Source organism: Cherax quadricarinatus, chromosome 86, assembly GCF_038502225.1.
Source record: "Cherax quadricarinatus isolate ZL_2023a chromosome 86, ASM3850222v1, whole genome shotgun sequence".
Classification (NCBI taxonomy): Eukaryota; Metazoa; Arthropoda; class Malacostraca; order Decapoda; family Parastacidae; genus Cherax; species Cherax quadricarinatus.
Genome location: NC_091377.1, coordinates 18,360,636 through 18,384,971, shown reverse-complemented (window position 1 = coordinate 18,384,971; position 24,336 = coordinate 18,360,636). Strand labels below are relative to the sequence as shown.

The window sequence follows — 24,336 nt, the reverse complement described above, 5'->3', positions numbered from 1 at the left end:
AGAGCTAACCACTGAAGAGCTGCAAGAGCTTCATCTGGAGCAGTATCAGACCACAGCTGAGGAACTTGCTTCAGAGGAGGAGGAAGAGGGAGTGGGTGAGGTGCCTTCTTCAAAGATTAAGGAGATTTGTGCCAAGTGGAATGATGTCCAAATGTTTGTACAGAAGTACCACCCTGAGCAAGCTGAAACAAGCCATCTTTGCAACAAGTTCAGTGACAGAACCATGTTCCATTTTAGGGAAATGTTAAAGAGGTGCCAGAAACAGAAGACTATGGACAGTTATTTTGTGAGACAGGGGTCCAGTGACTCTCAAGCTGGTCCTAGTGGCATTAACCCTTTGACTGTCGCAACCCCCAATCCTGAGGTGTCTCCGGGTGTCGCAAAATTTAAATGTTGTATATTACGTTAATATACACATTTTCATTAATCCAGCCATGATATTTTTTCTGTCTCATAAACACGCTAAGATAACAGGGATATCTTGCTACTCCTACTTACACTTTGGTCACACTTCATAGACACGCACATGCATATATATATATATACATACATCTAGGTTTTTCTCCTTTTTCTAAATAGCTCTTGTTCTTTTTATTTCTTCTATTGTCCATGGGGAAGTGGAAAAGAATCTTTCCTCCGTAAGCCATGCGTGTCGTATGAGGCGACTAAAATGCCGGGAGCAATGGGCTAGTAACCCCTTCTCCTGTATACAATTACTAAAAAAGAGAAGAAGAAAAACTTTATAAAACTGGGTTGCTTAAATGTGCGTGGATGTAGTGCGGATGACAAGAAACAGATGATTGCTGATGTTATGAATGAAAAGAAGTTGGATGTCCTGGCCCTAAGCGAAACAAAGCTGAAGGGGGTAGGAGAGTTTCAGTGGGGGGAAATAAATGGGATTAAATCTGGAGTATCTGAGAGAGTTAGAGCAAAGGAAGGGGTAGCAGTAATGTTAAATGATCAGTTATGGAAGGAGAAAAGAGAATATGAATGTGTAAATTCAAGAATTATGTGGATTAAAGTAAAGGTTGGATGCGAGAAGTGGGTCATAATAAGCGTGTATGCACCTGGAGAAGAGAGGAATGCAGAGGAGAGAGAGAGATTTTGGGAGATGTTAAGTGAATGTATAGGAGCCTTTGAACCAAGTGAGAGAGTAATTGTGGTAGGGGACTTGAATGCTAAAGTAGGAGAAACTTTTAGAGAGGGTGTGGTAGGTAAGTTTGGGGTGCCAGGTGTAAATGATAATGGGAGCCCTTTGATTGAACTTTGTATAGAAAGGGGTTTAGTTATAGGTAATACATATTTTAAGAAAAAGAGGATAAATAAGTATACACGATATGATGTAGGGCGAAATGACAGTAGTTTGTTGGATTATGTATTGGTAGATAAAAGACTGTTGAGTAGACTTCAGGATGTACATGTTTATAGAGGGGCCACAGATATATCAGATCACTTTCTAGTTGTAGCTACACTGAGAGTAAAAGGTAGATGGGATACAAGGAGAATAGAAGCATCAGGGAAGAGAGAGGTAAAGGTTTATAAACTAAAAGAGGAGGCAGTTAGGGTAAGATATAAACAGCTATTGGAGGATAGATGGGCTAATGAGAGCATAGGCAATGGGGTCGAAGAGGTATGGGGTAGGTTTAAAAATGTAGTGTTAGAGTGTTCAGCAGAAGTTTGTGGTTACAGGAAAGTGGGTGCAGGAGGGAAGAGGAGCGATTGGTGGAATGATGATGTAAAGAGAGTAGTAAGGGAGAAAAAGTTAGCATATGAGAAGTTTTTACAAAGTAGAAGTGATGCAAGGAGGGAAGAGTATATGGAGAAAAAGAGAGAAGTTAAGAGAGTGGTGAAGCAATGTAAAAAGAGAGCAAATGAGAGAGTGGGTGAGATGTTATCAACAAATTTTGTTGAAAATAAGAAAAAGTTTTGGAGTGAGATTAACAAGTTAAGAAAGCCTAGAGAACAAATGGATTTGTCAGTTAAAAATAGGAGAGGAGAGTTATTAAATGGAGAGTTAGAGGTATTGGGAAGATGGAAGGAATATTTTGAGGAATTGTTAAATGTTGATGAAGATAGGGAAGCTGTGATTTCGTGTATAGGGCAAGGAGGAATAACATCTTGTAGGAGTGAGGAAGAGTCAGTTGTGAGTGTGGGGGAAGTTCGTGAGGCAGTAGGTAAAATGAAAGGGGGTAAGGCAGCCGGGATTGATGGGATAAAGATAGAAATGTTAAAAGCAGGTGGGGATATAGTTTTGGAGTGGTTGGTGCAATTATTTAATAAATGTATGGAAGAGGGTAAGGTACCTAGGGATTGGCAGAGAGCATGCATAGTTCCTTTGTATAAAGGCAAAGGGGATAAAAGAGAGTGCAAAAATTATAGGGGGATAAGTCTGTTGAGTGTACCTGGTAAAGTGTATGGTAGAGTTATAATTGAAAGAATTAAGAGTAAGACGGAGAATAGGATAGCAGATGAACAAGGAGGCTTTAGGAAAGGTAGGGGGTGTGTGGACCAGGTGTTTACAGTGAAACATATAAGTGAACAGTATTTAGATAAGGCTAAAGAGGTCTTTGTGGCATTTATGGATTTGGAAAAGGCGTATGACAGGGTGGATAGGGGGGCAATGTGGCAGATGTTGCAAGTGTATGGTGTAGGAGGTAGGTTACTGAAAGCAGTGAAGAGTTTTTACGAGGATAGTGAGGCTCAAGTTAGAGTATGTAGGAAAGAGGGGAATTTTTTCCCAGTAAAAGTAGGCCTTAGACAAGGATGTGTGATGTCACCGTGGTTGTTTAATATATTTATAGATGGGGTTGTAAGAGAAGTAAATGCGAGGGTCTTGGCAAGAGGCGTGGAGTTAAAAGATAAAGAATCACACACAAAGTGGGAGTTGTCACAGCTGCTCTTTGCTGATGACACTGTGCTCTTGGGAGATTCTGAAGAGAAGTTGCAGAGATTGGTGGATGAATTTGGTAGGGTGTGCAAAAGAAGAAAATTAAAGGTGAATACAGGAAAGAGTAAGGTTATGAGGATAACAAAAAGATTAGGTGATGAAAGATTGAATATCAGATTGGAGGGAGAGAGTATGGAGGAGGTGAACGTATTCAGATATTTGGGAGTGGACGTGTCAGCGGATGGGTCTATGAAAGATGAGGTGAATCATAGAATTGATGAGGGAAAAAGAGTGAGTGGTGCACTTAGGAGTCTGTGGAGACAAAGAACTTTGTCCTTGGAGGCAAAGAGGGGAATGTATGAGAGTATAGTTTTACCAACGCTCTTATATGGGTGTGAAGCGTGGGTGATGAATGTTGCAGCGAGGAGAAGGCTGGAGGCAGTGGAGATGTCATGTCTGAGGGCAATGTGTGGTGTGAATATAATGCAGAGAATTCGTAGTTTGGAAGTTAGGAGGAGGTGCGGGATTACCAAAACTGTTGTCCAGAGGGCTGAGGAAGGGTTGTTGAGGTGGTTCGGACATGTAGAGAGAATGGAGCGAAACAGAATGACTTCAAGAGTGTATCAGTCTGTAGTGGAAGGAAGGCGGGGTAGGGGTCGGCCTAGGAAGGGTTGGAGGGAGGGGGTAAAGGAGGTTTTGTGTGCGAGGGGCTTGGACTTCCAGCAGGCATGCGTGAGCGTGTTTGATAGGAGTGAATGGAGACAAATGGTTTTTTAATACTTGACGTGCTGTTGGAGTGTGAGCAAAGTAACATTTATGAAGGGATTCAGGGAAACCGGCAGGCCGGACTTGAGTCCTGGAGATGGGAAGTACAGTGCCTGCACTCTGAAGGAGGGGTGTTAATGTTGCAGTTTAAAAACTGTAGTGTAAAGCACCCTTCTGGCAAGACAGTGATGGAGTGAATGATGGTGAAAGTTTTTCTTTTTCGGGCCCCCCGGCCTTGGTGGGAATCGGCCGGTTTGATAAAAAAAAAAAAAAAAAAAAAAAAAAAAAAAAAAAAAAATAATAAAAAATAATAATAAACACGATACATAACATAAAAAGATGATAAATACACCCTACAATAGAATAAATAAACATAAATATGAGATGTCGTAGCCAGATAACTTGTACAAGTGATGCCAAGAATAACATTTTCTCTAATCTAACATAAGAGAAAATGTGTTACTGGGGGTAACTGTAGAAAATTATTCCTTTCGTATGTATGTAAGTAAGTTTATTCAGGTATACACAAATACAGTTACATAGATTATCATACATAACAACATATGTGTAGAGAACCTAGGATAACCCAAAAAAGTCAGAGTGACTTATTTCCATTGCCTTCACTCAGAGCATCATTTCTTCTTAAAATGATGTTACATGAGAATGGGAGTGTTCTTCTTTATTTATTCTACCGTATCAATGTAGAGACAACCTGTACACAATGTAACTTGTACACAAACCAGACGCGTACACTTCGTTTACAAAACTTACCTTCGCCTGGTTTGTTTACATAACTCTGCGCCTGTCCCCTCTCATGCACTCATTCTTTCTCTCTCTCATTTATTCGTTTTATCTCATTTACTTACTCCTGACCCTACATTAAGACTACAAATATTTTAAGGTAAGTAATGAGTGAACTGTATATACATTTTATCGCTCTGGGATGCTTAACCCTTTGAGGGTCGACAGGCCCTCTCCGAAACTCGTTCTCAGGGTTGGCCAAATTTAAAAAAAAAAAATTATTTTCTCCTATGAAAAGATAGAGAATCCTTTCCCGATCATAAAGACACCAAAAGTTTGAAATTTTATAGAAAACTTACGGAATTATGCTCTCGCAAAGTTAGCGGTCTCGGTGATGTTTACGCATCGGTGATTTTGCCCACTTTGAGCCCCATTTTCGGCCAATTTCACTGTACTAGTCGACAAAAAACATGAATATTTCGCTAGAACTCCATTTTTTCTATCGAATGGGTGCAAGAAACCACCCATTTATGAAATTCAACTGTCCAGTACAGTGGTCAGAATTTAGCAATTTTGCCAATTTCACACAAATTTCAAAAGATGCCAATTTCCGAATAGGGTCCAGAATAAACAAGAAAGACATTCCTGGCACTAAAATGACATTTCTTCTAGTCATTAGTCACGTCTCAAGGCCTCTCTTATATTCTTTTGCTTTACACTTTGAATTTTTATTTTCACAAAAAATATAAGATTTACTGTTATGCAGACTACTGCATTAGTGTAAAAAATGGTATAAATATTATTGGTGCACTTGTGAAAGAATATTAGACTCACCAGTTGACGTGTATTGCACACTTGGCACGATTTGTTTACTTTTGAAGTTTGGTAAAATTCGAACATTTCTGCTACTTTGAGCTCAATTTCAAGGCGCCTTTCATTGTAAAACCAGTCAAAATCATCTCAATTTCTGTAATATGTCTTCCATTCTATAAAATGAGACCAAGAAAACTAGAATACAACAATAAATACCATACGAAAATACACTGCAAAGTCGCTGATTTATTAAAAAAAAATGGTCAAAGTTTTTTTTTTCTCATTATGCACTGTGTGCTGCAGGATTTTTTTTAGACTGTGCACACTGACCACATAGACCCATTCTTTCATATGAAGGCCTACCAGCTTTCTCCCACTAGATTTGAGGCCGCTAGAATTTATGAGTACTAGTACGTCAAAAACCCCTACTCGTAAGACGTACTAGTACGACCAAAACCCTCAAAGGGTTAAATATCATGGAATATATGTGTGGGTGGGTTGGCCTGGTATGGTAGGCCGGCTGACTACCATACATACCACACTTGATTTTTTACAATAAATACTACTCATCTCACCCTATATTTTAAATTAAGGTAAGTAATGAGTGAACTGTATATACATTTTATCGCTCTGGGATGCTTAAATATCATAGAATTGTATGTGTGGGTGGGGTGGCCTGGTATGGTAGCCTGGCTGACTACCATACATACCACACTTGATTTCTTACAATAAATACTACTTGTCTCACCCTAGATTAAGACTATAAATATTTTAAGGTAAGTAATGAGTGCACTATGTGTGTATTGTACTTTTTGTGTACGAATGGTATATAATACCGACAAGATGAGAGTAAGACACATGTGCAACATCTGGGTATCTTTATTGTAGACGTTTCGCCATCCAGTGGCTTTATCAATACAAATTCCAGGACATAACTTGAAGACAGTAGAACTATGTACAGAAGATGAGGTAATCAGTCCCTCAACCTAGGAGTAGGTGCGAACAGCACCATAGTCGAGGAGATTCTGAAGCAGAAGAAAGAATCCTGGCGCTTACATAGTAACGTCAGGTGAAGCAGACGAGGGCAAATTCACTGGTGGGCGGGATTCCCCAGTGGAAGTAGGTCCTTCCCAAAGAGATGGGTTAGTTGTAGTAGTAGTTGTGAAGGTTATGTACATGTCCTCAGAATTAAGATTCCATGATGTTGCAGTGTCTGACAAGTTGTGTACGAATGGTATATAATACCGACAAGATGAGAGTAAGACACATGTGCAACATCTGGGTATCTTTATTGTAGACGTTTCGCCATCCAGTGGCTTTATCAATACAAATTCCAGGACATAACTTGAAGACAGTAGAACTATGTACAGAAGATGAGGTAATCAGTCCCTCAACCTAGGAGTAGGTGCGAACAGCACCATAGTCGAGGAGATTCTGAAGCAGAAGAAAGAATCCTGGCGCTTATATAGTAACGTCAGGTGTCTTACTCTCATCTTGTCGGTATTATATACCATTCGTACACAACTTGTCAGACACTGCAACATCATGGAATCTTAATTCTGAGGACATGTACATAACCTTCACAACTACTACTACAACTAACCCATCTCTTTGGGAAGGACCTACTTCCACTGGGGAATCCCGCCCACCAGTGAATTTGCCCTCGTCTGCTTCACCTGACGTTACTATATAAGCGCCAGGATTCTTTCTTCTGCTTCAGAATCTCCACGACTATGGTGCTGTTCGCACCTACTCCTAGGTTGAGGGACTGATTACCTCATCTTCTGTACATAGTTCTACTGTCTTCAAGTTATGTCCTGGAATTTGTATTGATAAAGCCACTGGATGGCGAAACGTCTACAATAAAGATACCCAGATGTTGCACATGTGTCTTACTCTCACATTGTACTTTTTATTGTTTTTTGATGCCTGGTTCTATTGCTAACTTAATATATGTTAGTGTAAACTTGTTATCTAGTGTTTGTATGCATTTGTAAGTGGAAGAAAAGGGTGTTCCACTTTACGGCGGTTTCCGCTTTACGGCGGTAGCCTGGAACCTAACCAGCCGTATAAGTGGGGCCTTCCTGTATATGCAAAATGGCGAGGAGCTGAGAGGGATGCAAGTTTATTGTTTGGAGACAGGACAAAATGCTTAAATGTGATGCTATTATCAACTGTACAGCTTATTTATCTATCAAAGTTCATCTAACATGGCATAATAAACAATATTAGTAACAAAGAAACATGATAAAGTATACTAATTACATATGTGAGGATTGGTGGTGGTGGTGGTGTTTGGTTTATAAGGACCACTGACAGCATAAGCTGTACATATAGTGGTGGTGGCTCTGCTACCACCACTGTTCACGCTGAAACAGTGTACAGTAGGGCCCCACTTATACGGCAGGTTAGGTTCCAGGCTACTCCTGGAAAGCAGAATGCCATTTTTTCCACTTACAAATGCATATGAATGCCAGATAACAAGTTTACACTAACATATATTAAATTAGCAATAGAACTAGGCATTAAAAAACAATAAAAAGAATACACACACACAGTACACTCATTATTTACCTCAAAATATTCGTAGTCTTAATGTAGGGCAAAAGGTGAGTAGCATTTACTATAAGAAGTTAGGTGTGGCAGCCCTCCTGGCCACCTTCACCCACACATAATATACTACGATGATGCTTAAAGCTCCATAGTGATAAAATGCATATACAGTACACCCATTACTTACCTTAAAATATTTGTAGTCTTAATGTAGGGTGAAAGGTGAAAAGTATTTACATATTTGTAGAAAGTCGTGTGGTAGGTAGGGTAGTGTAATTAAGTAAGTTTATTCAGGTATACACAAATACAGTTACATAGAATTATCATACATAGCAGCATATGTGTAAAGAACCTAGGAGAACCCAATAAAGTCAGGGAAAAGTGTAGGGAAGCCTGTCTGGCCACCCTACCCACTATATAAACAAACAGACATTGCATCTGGTTATGGTTCATAAACATTCATACAGACACCTTACATTGTATACAAATTGTCTCCACAGTGGTACAGTAGAATAAATAAAGACCAATACTTCCATTCTCATGTAATTTTTAGAAGGAATGATGCTCTGACAAATTATTATTATTATTACAAATTATTATCACAAATTATCACAAATTATTATTACAAATTATTATTACAAATTATTATTGCAAATTATTATTGCAAGTTATTATTATTATAATCATAATAAAAAAGAAGTACTAAACCCACAAGGGTCATGAATTGCTATATATAGAGTGAAGGCATACAAAAGGAATATTTATCTACAGTTATCCCCCAGTGTTTGACTAGAGAAAACTTAATTCTTTGGACACTCCTACAGTGCCGCTTTGTAAACAAATCTCATATTTGTCAATTTTTATTCTGTGGGTGTATGTATAATGTTTATATGCTATGTAACATGTTTCTTATATAATTTTGAAGAAAATATCGTAGATGGATTAATGAAAAATGTCTATATGAACGTAAAATAAGACAATGTGCCCAAGAGAGATTATTGTTACGTAGTATTACTATGGCTTCATGAGTAGAGACTTTTAGTGATTTTAATGTGTACCTGCATGCCAGCACAGTGTGTAAGTATATTTATATACAGGTACACATAAGCATAATTAACAGAATACATATAAAATACACTTGAAATTTTAAAAAGTTTTCAGACATGATAGATGTGATGAACTTTCACCTTTTACTTGCTGATGCCATTCTCCTTATACCCAAACTTCCTCTTAATATTACTATAGCTATAACTGAATAAAGATATGATATATCTGTTACCCCTCTAAAAGCATGTACATCCTGAAGTTTACCCATCAACCTTTTATCCACCAGTACATAGTCCTTCACACTTCCGTCAATTCGCCCTATATCATATCTGATATACTTATCCTCTTTTTCTTAAAATATGTATTATTACCAAGCCTCTTTCCATACAATATTCAATTAAAGGCCTTCCATTATCATTTACTCCTTGACACCCCAAACTTATCTACTACGTCCTCTATAAGAGTTGCTCCTCGACTACAATTACAGTACTCTCTTACTTGGTTCAGAACTCCCTAAATACTCGCTTAACATCTCCCAAAATATATATATATCTCCTCTACACTACTTTGTTCTCCAGGTGCATAAACACTTAGTATGACCCTCTTTTACATTTGACCCTTATTTTAATCCACATAATTCTTGAATTTTTACATTTATTTTCCTTTGCCATTACTGATCTTTCAACATTATTACTTCTCCTTCCTTAGCTGAAACTCTCAGGTTTTCATGAACTAATTCCATTCATTTCTCCCCACAATCTCTTTAACTCCCTTCAGCTTTGTTTCAATTAAAGTCAAGACATGCAGCTTCTTTTTGTTTATAGCACTGAAAATGAAAACGTTGATTTCCTTGCAAAGTTTACAATATGTGGTTTACATGTTATAAAATATTAATTACAAAGAAGGCCTCTAGCATGCCTAGGCATTTCAGGCAGACTAATACTAATTCTTACTCTATATTGACACAGGTTATAGAGCAGTACATATTAATATACCTTATTGCATACTAGGTAACTGAAGTGATTGATTAGATTTATAATAATGAGGTAGTACAAAACATATAACAGTATTACAGTTAGTAAATTAAGTAATGGGAATGGTTAAGTCTTGGCATGATACACTGTTTTTCTATTAAAGCTCTTAAATTGGGAGACTTAGGTAAACTTACGGCTAAATTAAGATTTATTAGGCAGTAGCTGCATTAGGAATTTTATGTTTACAGTCATTTGGGTGAGTAAGTGTAAATTATGGGGAATCACAGATATCGAGAGTAAATCTATTTTGTTTTGGATGTGTTCATGATCAAAAAAAAAGAGAGAATAGGTGGTTTTCATATAGTTAGCCAGTGATGGGCTGTGTTAGGGAGATAAGATATTTTTTAACAGTAGTTTTGAAAATGGTGGTTGAGTCTGCAGTTCTAGAGTTTTCAGACAGGGAGTTCCAGATTTTAGGCTCTTTTATGTACGTTGACTTTTTTGTAGAGATTTAGCTGGACACGGGGACTGTCATAGAGATTATTGTGTCTGGTATTGTGTCTATGGATCCTGTCACAACTATCAAGACAGTGTTTTAGTTCAGGGTTAATATTAGAACTAATGGTTCTGTAAATATTGGTTGCACAATAGTAAGTGTGAATGTTCTGTATATTGAGTAAGTTTAAGTCTTTGAAGAGTGGGGGGGTGTGTTGCTTAGCATTGGATTGTGTGATAATTCTTACTATGGCTTTTTGTTGGGTTATTATTGGCTTTAGGTGGGTTACTGCTGTTGATCCCCAAGCACAAATAGCATAAGTGAGGTAGGGATAGATGAGTGATTAGTATAGTGTGTGTATGGCTGATTGTGGTACGTAGTAATATATTTGGAGAGGATCCCAACCATTTTGGATACTTTTTTTTTGTTGTGTTGTATGTGTGTTGAATTTCAGGTTGCTGTCAAGGTGCAGACCCAGGAATTTGTCCTCATTATGTTTAGCACTAAGAGTGTTGTCAGTCATAATGTTCAGCTGGGTAGCACCTGCTCTGTTACCAAACATAATATAGAAAGAAGGTTTTGTCAGTATTAAGTGTAAGTGTATTAGCAGTCATCCAGGTAGATATTTATACTATTTCTTCGTTAACAATGGCGTTGAGTGAGGCAAGATTAGGGTGGGAGATGACGTAAGTCATGTTGTCAGCTTTCAGATGTTGTATTACATTAGGAAGATCACTGATGCATAAGAGCAAGAGCAGGGGACCAAAGACATTTCCCTGTGGCACTCCAGTATACAGTGGTCTTGTTGATTGACAATCATTGTTTTCTTACCTGCACAACATCCATGCACATTCAGACATCTCAGATTTATAGTTTTTTGTCTTATTATAAATACAGCAAATCTGTAAAAATACAGTACTGTATATATATATAGAAACCATACCACGGGCAGGGATCGAATTCATAGCGAGTGAGTCGTAAAACTCCAAGCCAGAATGTAAGCCACTGGGCCAGCTGGCTACAATAAGTGTCATCCAACTAGGTATATTTATACACCATAGAGAGGTTAGCACAGGCCCCACTGTGACCACAAATGCAAGTTTTTACAGATGAATCTCCCACTAGTGTGGCCATGACAAACTCTAGCTCTAGTCCCCTCAAAGCTGTCATCATGACTAAGGAAACCGTAATGACACAACTGCAAACAAATCATACCACAGGAGGGGATTAAACTCGTGGCGAATGGTTCGTAAAACTCCAGGCCAGTGTGTAAGCCATTGGGTCAGCTGGCTACAATAAGATTCATCCAACTAGGTATATTTATACACCATCAAGAGGTTAGCACAAGCTAGAGTTCGTTACGGCCACGTTGGCAGGAGATTCATTTGTAAAAACTTGCATTCACGGTCACAGTGGCGCCTGTGCTAACCTCTCTATGGTGTATAAATATACCTAGTTGGATGAATCTTATTGTAGCCAGCTGGCCCAGTGGCTTACATGCTGGCCTGGAGTTTTATGATTCACTTGCCATGAGCTCAATCCCCGAACGTGATATGGTTTGTTTGCAATTGTATCATTACAATTTCATGAGTCCTGTAAATATAGGTTTTCTTAGTCAAATATTGTAGAACTTTTAACATTTTGTTTTTTTCAGCTCTGGAAAAGAATGTGGAAGGAAGGTCATCGATGTAAGAGTGTGTGCTTGTCCTACTCGAGATATCAAAACTGACGAGCAAGCTATATTGTACAAAGGTGGTAAACGGAAAGCCTCAGTCATGCAAGTAAGTTGTAGTCTTTCTTCTGCGTATGACAAACATTGCTGATATATTCATGTTTATTATTATTATTATTATTATTATTGTTATTGTATTCATGAGGAAGCCCTAAACACACAAGGGCCATATAGTGATAAGTAATAGAGGGTAATTAGGTTTGATTCAATAGAGAGGAGAGTAGTTCTGTTTTCTAAGATAAACTTTCACCAGCATCACGGTACCTATGATATTTCTTTTAACAGTTTAGGAGGCCTGGTCTGAGACCAGGTCACTGGGAGTTGTCATCCCAGAATCATTAACCCTTTGACTGTTTTGGTCGTATATATACGTCTTACGAGCCAGTGTTTCGGACATATTAATATGCATAAATTCTTGCGGCTTCAAATCAAGCAGGAGAAAGCTGGTAGGCCCACTTGTGAGAGAATGGGTCTGTGTGGTCAGTGTGCACCACATAAAAATCCTGCAGCACACAGTGCATAATGAGAAAAAGAAAACTGACCGTTTTTTTGGATTAAAACGCCGACTTTGCGGTGTATTTTCGTATAGTATTTATCATTGTATTCTCTTTTTCATGGTCTCGCGTGATAAAATGGAAAACATATTACAGAAATAGAGATGATTTTGATTAGTCTCACAATGTAAACGACCTTGAAATTGAGCTCAAAATAGCGGAAATGTTCGATTTTTACCAATGTTCAGGAGTAAGTAAATCACACCACACGTCCGATACACATCAACTGGGGCGTCTAATATTCTTTCACTAGTGCACTGATATTATTTATACCATTTTTACAATAATGCAGTAGTCTGCATAACAGTAAATTTTGTATTTTTTGTATGAATAAAAAATCAAAATAAAAAGCAATAGTAACATAAGAGGGGCCTAGAGACGTGACTTATGAACAGAGGATATGTTATTTTAGTGCCAAGTATGTCTACATTGTTTATTCTCGACCCTATTTTGAAATTGGCATCTTTTTTAATTTGTGTGAAATTGGCCAGATTGCCAATTTCTGACCACTTTATTGGGTAGTTCAAATTGGTAAATGGGCGGTTTCCTGTACTCAGCTGATAGAAAACATGGAGTTCTAAAGAAATAGCTATGAGTTTGGTCAACTGGAACAACGGAATTGGTCAAAAACGGCTCAGTCAGCGAAATCACCGATGCGTATATGTCGCCAAGACCACTAACTTTGCAGGAGCGTAACTCCGTGAGTTTTCAACCAAATTTCTTACTTTTGGTGTCATTACCATCGGGAAAAGATTCTCTATCATTTCATAAGAAAAAACAATTTTTTTTTTTTTTCCAAAAATTTTGCAACATAGAATGACAGTTTCAGAAAGGGGCTTGCGACAGTCAAAGGGTTAATAGATAGATAATAGATAAGGTATTTTGCTAGTTTCAGTAAATTTGGATTTTTTCTCCCAGCAGGAAAAAGTACCACTTGTGACCAGGAAGAAACCTAGGGCAGTCGACCCCAAAACTGAGCCACAAGAAGAAGATAAGATGTTTTTGATTCCTGTGAGTGTTGGTTTCTTTTCTTGAACTGTGTTTTACACTCCACATATTACATTAGTTTGCCTGGAGTTTACCTGGAGAGAGTTCCGGGGGTCAACGCCCCCGTGGCCCGGTCTGTGACCAGGCCTCATGGTGGATCAGCCTGATCAACCAGGCTGTTACTGCTGGCTGCACGCAATCCAGTGTACAAGCCACAGCCCGGCTGGTCAGGTACCGACTTTTGGTTCTTGTCCAGTGCGTGCTTGAAGATAGCCAGGGGTCTATTAGTAATCTCCCTTATGTATGCTGGGAGGCAGTTGAACAGTCTTGGGCCCCCTGACATTTATTGTGTTGTCTCTTAACGTGCTAGTGACACAGTTATTATAAGAATGGTGAGATTGTCTCAACACTGGATTTTTATGTTTCTGTGTACTGTACCAATTCTGATGAGCCACAGAAAACACACCACCTAGGAGGTACAAACACCAGTTTGTACCTCCTAGCTCTCAGCTCGGCTTCCTACTGTTCCTCATTCTCTCCGGCACATTGTTTTCTTTACAGGAAGGCCCTTCTTATACAGCAGGTTAGGTTCCATGCTGCTGCTATAAAGCAAAAATTGCTGTAAAGTGAAACAGACTTTGTTCCCTTTCAAATGCATATAAAAGCCTGATAACATGTTTACACTCGTATATTACCCCTTTAACCCGTTAACTGTCCAAATGTAGATCTGCGTTCTTACCGCTAGCGCTCCAAACGTAGATCTACGTTTTGTTTTTCCTGCCTCCAAATTTGGCACTATTGGCCTAAGATGCCTGGTCAGCATAGAATGGGTCTTAACATGGGTGTGCACACTATTAAAAAAAAATCTGGGACCACTTAGTACCTTGTGGGAGCACCAGTTCAGTTGAGCGCCAGCTAGAGCAAACAGCATGGCAAACACCAGGGATTCTCTAATATCATGCCTCGGCATGATAGTGGCTATCTTTGTACCTAGCAAATCAAAATTGTAATTACACATTGTAACCTTTACAAAGAAATAAACTTTATTAATATGATTTTCAAGAGGAAAGTGTCATCCTGCCAGAATGTCCTATAACCTTTGCCCTGAGTAAAAAGAAACGATTCTGGAATTGTAATTTCGGCAGGCTGGCTGGCCTCCAATGGAACTCCGTCTTCAAGTGAACAGAGGCTGTAATGCAGTAGTCTGCATAACAGTAAATCTTCTATTTTTTTGTGCGAATAAAAATTCAAAATGGAAAGCAAGCAGAATATTAGACGGGCCTGGAGATGTAACTAATAAACAGAGAAAATGTTATTTTAGTGCCAGGAATGTCTGCATTATTTATTCTGGACCCTATTTTGAAATTGGCATTTCTTGAAATTTGTATGAAATTGGACAAATTACCAATCTCTGACCATCTTATTGGGTAGTTGAAATAAATAAATGGGTGGTTTCTTGTACTCAATCAACAGAATAGAAGAAAAATAGCAAAATACATAGCTATGAGTTTGGTAGACTGGAACAGTGGAATGGGCTAAAAATAGGGCGTAAATTAGGTGAAATAGCCAATGCGTATATATCGGTGTTGGCTTAAGTGTATTCTAACCTAACCTAACCACTCTGTAATCCAGCAAAATCACTAATTCGTCATGCTACAGGTCCCAGTGATGCTGGATTAGTGATGGTCAGCCTGTATTAGTCTGTCTGAAATACTCATGCACTCATTCCAGGCAGTTTCTTTATGAGATTGTCGTGCAACTGTCTTGCCTTTTCACAAATTATCAACTGCACAACACTCTCTCCCGCTAACTGTTTATCTTTGGTCCACACAAACAACAGTTTCTCCACATTTTCAGTTGTTTGGGATCTCTGTTTTGTTATCGCATTCACCCCTTTCGCAACATCAGCTTCCATGATTTCTTTCCTCTTAACCACAATGGGGTTGATGGTGTCTTCCTCTATATCCTGCTGAGTTCGGCAATGCGTATGCCACTATCATATTTTTGAATGATTTCTTTTTTTCATTTCTATGGTGTTCTTCACTTTCTTTACCAAAGGACAGGCACTAGGCACTTTCTTTGGGGCCATGGTGGTGTATTTAACAGTCATACACAATAAACAAGTGCCAAAAACAATAGATTATTACGAAATGTTTTGTATGACCTTGCAGGATATGTTCACTCACTGAGAAACAACGTGACACTGCCTGAGAATGCTTGTGGGAGGCGGCTTTGTCTGTGCGCTTGGCACTCTACAGGTTTTATACCATTGACCTAAACGGAACCAATATTTTGACCAAAAAAAAGTCGGCAAAAACAGAAATCGGTGATAATGGAGATAGACAAAAAGGGAGGGTCCACTGTACAAACAATTTACATTGCATACAATTTGTCTCCACTTTGGTACAGTAGAATAAATAAAGATCAACACTCCCATTCTCGTGAAACACCATTTTTTAGAAAGAATGACGCTCTGAGTGAAGGCATATGAAAGGAGTAATTTTCTACAGTTACCCCCAGTAATACTGTTGTGTACATATTTTCTATGATGTTAAACTAGAGAAAACATTATTCTTTCTGACACTCCGAGAAAACAACTGGGAAAAATCTCATATTTGTGTTAATTTATTCTACTGTGAGGTGTATTTATCATGTTTATATGTTAGTAAGCATGTTTATTATATAATTTAAAAAAAAAATCATAGATGGATTAATGAAAATGTCTGTATTAACATAATACGTATTTGACATTTAATGCGCCTCAGTGATTATTGTTTGTGCTGTTATTATCATTAATATGGCATTTTCAAGACTAATAAAACACTCCTAGTGATTTTAACATGTACCTACACACCAGCACAATGTGTAAGTTTATTTAGGTACAGGTACACATAAGTATAATTATCAGAATATGTATAAAATATGAAATAACTTTAAAACACTTGAAATTTTGGAAAGTTTCCAGACATAATGAAGAGTCATGCTCACGGAGACCTGGTTTGTAAACACACCAGGTGGTGTGCGGTGACTTCATTAGAAAGTCAGTTGGGGGAGCCGTATAGCAAGTTTTGGTCATACTTTGAAATGTCTTTTTTAGTGGAACGCCGTAAGGCGAAACTCCATAAAGTTAGGCCCTACTGTACTCTGCTGTAGTTATTTGTACACTATAGTAGCCATGAAAATTTTGTAATAGTATTGTGTTTTTGAAATTGACCATAATAGCTTAAGAGAAAAATGCACCACTTGAATTCAAATTCAGATTTTTATTTCTTTGCATAGTTTACAGTGTGGGATTTACATGTTATAAAAAATGTTTCAATAAATTAACTTAGGAAAGGGATTTATGAAAGGCATTTTTTTTTATTTCAAAGCCATGTAAAAAAAATGTAGAGGTAAGAGAATAATAGCACATGAATAATGCATGTAGAGGAGAGGAAGGCAGGTAACCATTTATAATAATCCAAAATTTTATACATGAACTGCAGGCTTTTGCAATTTTATGTGTAAGCTAATTACAATTCCTGGATATGACTAGAGAGAGTATGAGAGTGTGTATATTCCCAGGTACGTGGCCGGAAACTGTACAACTTCCTCATGGATATGAAGGCTGTATACTACCGCAACCATCCAGAATATGCTGCAAAATACCCTGATGACGATATTAACAGGTCAGTTCCAGTGTGATATTACCATTAGTAATACACCATATTGGTCTTAGTATTATTTATATACTATATTAGTATTATTTATAGGTAGTAGGTTGGTAGACAGCAACCACCCAGGGAAGTACTACCGTCCTGCCAGATGACTGTGAAACAAAAACCTGTAACTGTTTTGCATGATGGTAGGATTGCTGGTTTTCTTTTTCTGTCTCAGAAACACGCTAGATAACAGGGATATCTTGCTACTCCTACTTACACTTTGGTCACACTTCACAGACACGCACATGCATATATATATATATACATACATCTAGGTTTTTCTCCTTATTCTAAATAGCTCTTGTTCTTTTTTATTTCTAATATTGTCCATGGGGAAGTGGAAAAGAATCTTTCCTCCGTAAGCCATGCGTGTCGTATGAGGCGACTAAAATGCCAGGAGCAATGGGCTAGTAACCCCTTCTCCTGTATACATTTACTAAAAAAGAGAAGAAGAAAAACTTTATAAAACTGGGTTGTTTAAATGTGCGTGGATGTAGTGCGGATGACAAGAAACAGATGATTGCTGATGTTATGAATGAAAAGAAGTTGGATGTCCTGGCTCTAAGCGAAACAAAGCTGAAGGGGGTAGGAGAGTTTCAGTGGGGGGAAATAAATGGGATTAAATCTGGAGTATCTGAGAGAGTTAGAGCAAAGGAAGGGGTAGCAGTAATGTTAAATGATCAGTTATGGAAGGAGAAAAGAGAATATGAATGTGTAAATTCGAGAATTATGGGGATTAAAGTAAAGGTTGGATGCGAGAAGTGGGTCATAATAAGCGTGTATGCACCTGGAGAAGAGAGGAATGCAGAGGAGAGAGAGAGATTTTGGGAGATGTTAAGTGAATGTATAGGAGCCTTTGAACCAAGTGAGAGAGTAATTGTGGTAGGGGACCTGAATGCTAAAGTAGGAGAAACTTTTAGAGAGGGTGTGGTAGGTAAGTTTGGGGTGCCAGGTGTAAATGATAATGGGAGCCCTTTGATTGAACTTTGTATAGAAAGGGGTTTAGTTATAGGTAATACATATTTTAAGAAAAAGAGGATAAATAAGTATACACGATATGATGTAGGGCGAAATGACAGTAGTTTGTTGGATTATGTATTGGTAGATAAAAGACTGTTGAGTAGACTTCAGGATGTACATGTTTATCGAGGGGCCACAGATATATCAGATCACTTTCTAGTTGTAGCTACACTGAGAGTAAAAGGTAGATGGGATACAAGGAGAATAGAAGGATCAGGGAAGAGAGAGGTGAAGGTTTATAAACTAAAAGAGGAGGCAGTTAGGGTAAGATATAAACAGCTATTGGAGGATAGATGGGCTAATGAGAGCATAGGCAATGGGGTCGAAGAGGAATGGGGTAGGTTTAAAAATGTAGTGTTAGAGTGTTCAGCAGAAGTTTGTGGTTACAGGAAAGTGGGTGCAGGAGGGAAGAGGAGCGATTGGTGGAATGATGATGTAAAGAGAGTAGTAAGGGAGAAAAAGTTAGCATATGAGAAGTTTTTACAAAGTAGAAGTGATGCAAGGAGGGAAGAGTATATGGAGAAAAAGAGAGAGGTTAAGAGAGTGGTGAAGCAATGTAAAAAGATAGCAAATGAGAGAGTGGGTGAGCTGTTATCAACAAATTTTGTTGAAAATAAGAAAAAGTTTTGGAGTGAGATTAACAAGTTAAGGAAGCCTAGAGAACAAATGGATTTGTCAGTTAAAAATAGGAGAGGAGAGTTATTAAATGGAGAGTTAGAGGTATTGGGAAGATGGAGGGAATATTTTGAGGAATTGTTAAATGTTGATGAAGATAGGGAAGCTGTGATTTCGTGTATAGGGCAAGGAGGAATAACATCTTGTAGGAGTGAGGAAGAGCCAGTTGTGAGTGTGGGGGAAGTTCGTGAGGCAGTAGGTAAAATGAAAGGGGGTAAGGCAGCCGGGATTGATGGGATAAAGATAGAAATGTTAAAAGCAGGTGGGGATATAGTTTTGGAGTGGTTGGTGCAATTATTTAATAAATGTATGGAAGAGGGTAAGGTACCTAGGGATTGGCAGAGAGCATGCATAGTTCCTTTGTATAAAGGCAAAGGGGATAAAAGAGAGTGCAAAAATTATAGGGGGATAAGTCTGTTGAGTGTACCTGGTAAAGTGTATGGTAGAGTTATAATTGAAAGAATTAAGAGTAAGACGGAGAATAGGATAGCAGATGAACAAGGAGGCTTTAGGAAAGGTAGGGGGTGTGTGGACCAGGTGTTTACAGTGAAACATATAAGTGAACAGTATTTAGATAAGGCTAAAGAGGTCTTTGTGGCATTTATGGATTTGGAAAAGGCGTATGACAGGGTGGATAGGGGGGCAATGTGGCAGATGTTGCAAGTGTATGGTGTAGGAGGTAGGTTACTGAAAGCAGTGAAGAGTTTTTACGAGGATAGTGAGGCTCAAGTTAGAGTATGTAGAAAAGAGGGAAATTTTTTCCCAGTAAAAGTAGGCCTTAGACAAGGATGTGTGATGTCACCGTGGTTGTTTAATATATTTATAGATGGGGTTGTAAGAGAAGTAAATGCGAGGGTCTTGGCAAGAGGCGTGGAGTTAAAAGATAAAGAATCACACACAGGGTGGGAGTTGTCACAGCTGCTCTTTGCTGATGACACTGTGCTCTTGGGAGATTCTGAAGAGAAGCTGCAGAGATTGGTGGATGAATTTGGTAGGGTGTGCAAAAGAAGAAAATTAAAGGTGAATACAGGAAAGAGTAAGGTTATGAGGATAACAAAAAGATTAGGTGATGAAAGATTGAATATCAGATTGGAGGGAGAGAGTATGGAGGAGGTGAACGTATTCAGATATTTGGGAGTGGACGTGTCAGCGGATGGGTCTATGAAAGATGAGGTGAATCATAGAATTGATGAGGGAAAAAGAGTGAGTGGTGCACTTAGGAGTCTGTGGAGACAGAGAACTTTGTCCTTGGAGGCAAAGAGGGGAATGTATGAGAGTATAGTTTTACCAACACTCTTATATGGGTGTGAAGCATGGGTGATGAATGTTGCAGCGAGGAGAAGGCTGGAGGCAGTGGAGATGTCATGTCTGAGGGCAATGTGTGGTGTGAATATAATGCAGAGAATTCGTAGTTTGGAAGTTAGGAGGAGGTGCGGGATTACCAAAACTGTTGTCCAGAGGGCTGAGGAAGGGTTGTTGAGGTGGTTCGGACATGTAGAGAGAATGGAGCGAAACAGAATGACTTCAAGAGTGTATCAGTCTGTAGTGGAAGGAAGGCGGGGTAGGGGTCGGCCTAGGAAGGGTGGGAGGGAGGGGCTAAAGGAGGCTTTGTGTGCGAGGGGCTTGGACTTCCAGCAGGCATGCGTGAGCGTGTTTGATAGGAGTGAATGGAGACAAATGGTTTTTAATACTTGACGTGCTGTTGGAGTGTGAGCAAAGTAACATTTATGAAGGGATTCAGGGAAACCGGCAGGCCGGACTTGAGTCCTGGAGATGGGAAGTACAGTGCCTGCACTCTGAAGGAGGGGTGTTAATGTTGCAGTTTAAAAACTGTAGTGTAAAGCACCCTTCTGGCAAGACAGTGATGGAGTGAATGATGGTGAAAGTTTTTCTTTTTCGGGCCACCCTGCCTTGGTGGGAATCGGCCAGTGTGATAATAAAAAAAAATAATAATAATTAGTATTATTTATATACCAGGTTAGTACTAGTGTGTGTAAAGTATTAGTAGAGTGTGTGTAAAGGTAGAAAGTTGAAAGTGAACATAGAAAAGAGTAAGGTGATGAGGGTATCAAATGATTTAGATAAAGAAAAATTGGATATCAAATTGGGGAGGAGGAGTATGGAAGAAGTGAATGTTTTCAGATACTTGGGAGTTGATGTGTCGGCAGATGGATTTATGAAGGATGAGGTTAATCATAGAATTGATGAGGGAAAAAAGGTGAATAGTGCATTGAGGTATATGTGGAGACAAAAAAATGTTATCTATTGAGGCAGAAAAGGGAATGTATGAAAGTATAGTAGTACCAACACTCTTATATGGGTGTGAAGCTTGGGTTGTAAATGCAGCAGCAAGGAGGTGGTTGGAGGCAGTGAGATGTCCTGTCTAAGGGCAATGTGTGGTGTAAATATTATGCAGAAAATTCGGAGTGTGGAAATTAGGAGAAGGTGTGGAGTTAGTAAAAGTTTTAGTCAGAGGGCTGAAGAGGGGTTGTTGAGGTGGTTTGGTCATTTAGAGAGAATGGATCAAAGTAGAATGACATGGAGAGCATTTAAATCTGTAAGGAAAGGAAGGCGGGGTAGGGGTCATCCTCGAAGAGGTTGGAAGGAAGCGGTAAGGGAGGTTTTGTGGGTGAGGGGCTTGGACTTCCAGCAGGCGTGCGTGAGCGTGTTCGATGAGAGTGAATGGAGTTGAATGGTATTTGGGACGTGATGATCTGTTGGAGTGTGAGCAGGGTAATATTTAGTGAAAGGATTCAGGGAAACCGGTTATTTTTATATAGCCGGACTTGAGTCCTGGAAATGGGAAGTACAATGCCTGTACTCTAAAGGAGGGGTTCGGGATATTGGCAGTTTGGAGGGCTGTACAGTGGATCCCCGACATTCGATGGCATCGACATTCGATAAATCCAACATTCGATGCATTTTAACGCAAAATTTTCGCCTCAACATTCGATGGAAAACCCGACATTTGATACAATTCGTATGAGACGTGTCCACCTATGGCCTGAACTGCATCGTGTGTGCCAATGTTTACAAGCCAGCAAGTGTGCGTGCATCTAAGGATACATTCGGTGCATTCCATGTTATACATATTATCACTGTTTTTGGTGTTTCTACAAAATAAGTAACCATGGGCCCCAAGAAAGCTTCTAGTGCCAACCCTTCGAGAAAAAAGGTGCTAATGACTATTGAAATGAAGAAAGAGATAATTGCAAAGTACAAATGTTGAGTGCGTGTGTTGGAGTGCATGATGATTTGGTAAAGAAATTGCCTGCAACTAGTGGTGATGCGAGTGAATTTAAGGCCAGCAAAGGTTGGTTTGAAAGATTTAAGAATTGTAGTGGCATACACAGTGTGGTAAGGCATGGTGAGGCTGCCAGTTCAAGTCCTAATGGAAGGGGATTTCCCTTCTAAACACTAACACCATCCATGCTCTCCCCTCCTCCCATCCCATCAATCATCACCAGATCTTTATTAAAGGAAAGTGTCAATTATTCTATTGTTATTAATCTATTGTTATTGTTGTTATTGTAATTATTCTATTGCATTAAACTTAACATTTCATGTGGTAAATTTTTTTTTTTTTCAGACTTTTGCGTGTCTTGCACGGATTAATTTGATTTCCATTATTTCTTATGGGGAAAATTAATTCAACTTTCGATAGCTCTCAGGAACGGATTAGTATCGAATATCGAGGGTCCACTGTATTGTTTATCTTTATACGTATATACTTCTAAACTGTTGTATTCTGAGCACCTCTGCAAAAACAGTGATTATGTGTGAGTGAGGTGAAAGAGTTGAATGATGAAAGTATTTTCTTTTTGGGGATTTTTTTCATTTTTGGGTCACCCTGCCTCGGTGGGAGATGGCCGACTTGTTATAACAAAACAAAAAAAGAATACACACACACACAAACATGGGGGTCCCGAAACATGGAGGTCCCGAAACATGGAGGTCCCGAAACATGGAGAGCCAAGATGATGGATGTGGTGCTGGCAAATCTCATGCACCAATATGTTAGGGATACTACCAGAGAGAGAGAGGGGAGGATGAACCAGCAAGACTGGATCTCGTGTTCACCCTTAGTAGCTTAGACATTGAGCACATCACATATGAAAGGCCCCTTGGAGCTAGTGACCACGTAGTTATCAGCTTTGAATGCATTGTGGAGCTAAAAGTGGAGAGGGTAACAGGAGTAGAATGGGAAAAGCTAAACTATAAAAGGGGGGACTACACAGGAATGAGGACCTTCCTGCAGGAGGTTCAGTGGGAACAGGAGTTGGTAGGAAAATCAGTAAATGAAATGGACTTTGTAACAACAAAATGCAAGGAGGCAGAGGAAAGGTTTGTTCCCAAGGGTAACAGAAATAATGGGAAGGACAGAACGAGCCCTTGGTTTACCCGAAGGTGTAGGGAAGCAAAAACTAAGTGCTCTTGAGAATGGAAAAAGTAGAGAAGGCAAAGGACTCAGGAGAATAAAGAGATTAATCGACGAGCCAGAAACGAGTATGCACAGATAAGGAGGGAGGCGCAGCGGCAGTATGAAAATGACATAGCATCGAAAGTCAAGTCTGACCCGAAACTACTCTACAGCCACATCAGGAGGAAAACAACGGTCAAGGACCAGGTAATCAGGCTGAGGAAAGAAGGTGGGGAGCGCACAAGAAACGACCAGGAGGTATGTGAGGAGCTCAACATGAGATTTCAGGAAGTATTTACAGTGCAGGCTGAAGGGACAACAGGAAGACAAAACAGTGACGTACAGCAACAAGGGATATACCAACAAGTGTTGGATGAATTACACACAACTGAGGAGGAGGTGGAGAAGCTCCTAAGTGACCTCGATACCTCAAAGGCGGTGGGACCGGACAACATCTCTCCGTGGGTCCTTAGAGAGGTAGCAGGGACACTACGTGTGCCACTAACCAAAATCTTCAACACTTCCCTTGAAACTGGGCAACTACCTGAAGTATGGAAGAAGGCAAATGTAGTACCCATCTTTAAGAAGGGAGACAGAAATGAAGCACTAAATTATAGACCAGTGTCACTGACATGTATAGTATGCAAAGTCTTGGAAAAGATTATCAGGAGGAGAGTGGTGGAGCACCTGGAGCGGAACAAGATTATAAACGACAGCCAGCACGGATTCATGGAAGGCAAATCCTGTGTCACAAACCTACTAAAGTTTTATGATGAGGTAACTGAAGTAAGAAATGAAAGGGAGGGATGGGTTGATTGCATTTTCTTGGACTGCAAGAAGGCCTTCGACACAGTTCCTCACAAAAGATTAGTACAGAAGCTAGAGGAACAGGCACGTATAACAGGAAGGGCACTACAGTGGATCAGAGATTACCTAACAGCGAGTCATGGTCCGTGATGAGGTATCACAGT

General features: G+C 39.3%; 1 protein-coding gene across 1 annotated transcript in view; it reads left to right on the top strand.

Moving 5' to 3' along the window:
* LOC128703034 (uncharacterized) overlaps positions 1-24,336 on the top strand; it is a gene marked incomplete in the record, with an annotated part of 165,827 nt that overhangs the window by 33,952 nt on the left and 107,539 nt on the right. The window contains 3 exon segments of the mRNA XM_070103696.1: positions 11,931-12,057; positions 13,484-13,573; positions 17,114-17,217. Of these exon segments, the coding sequence (XP_069959797.1) occupies positions 11,931-12,057; positions 13,484-13,573; positions 17,114-17,217 (321 nt within the window).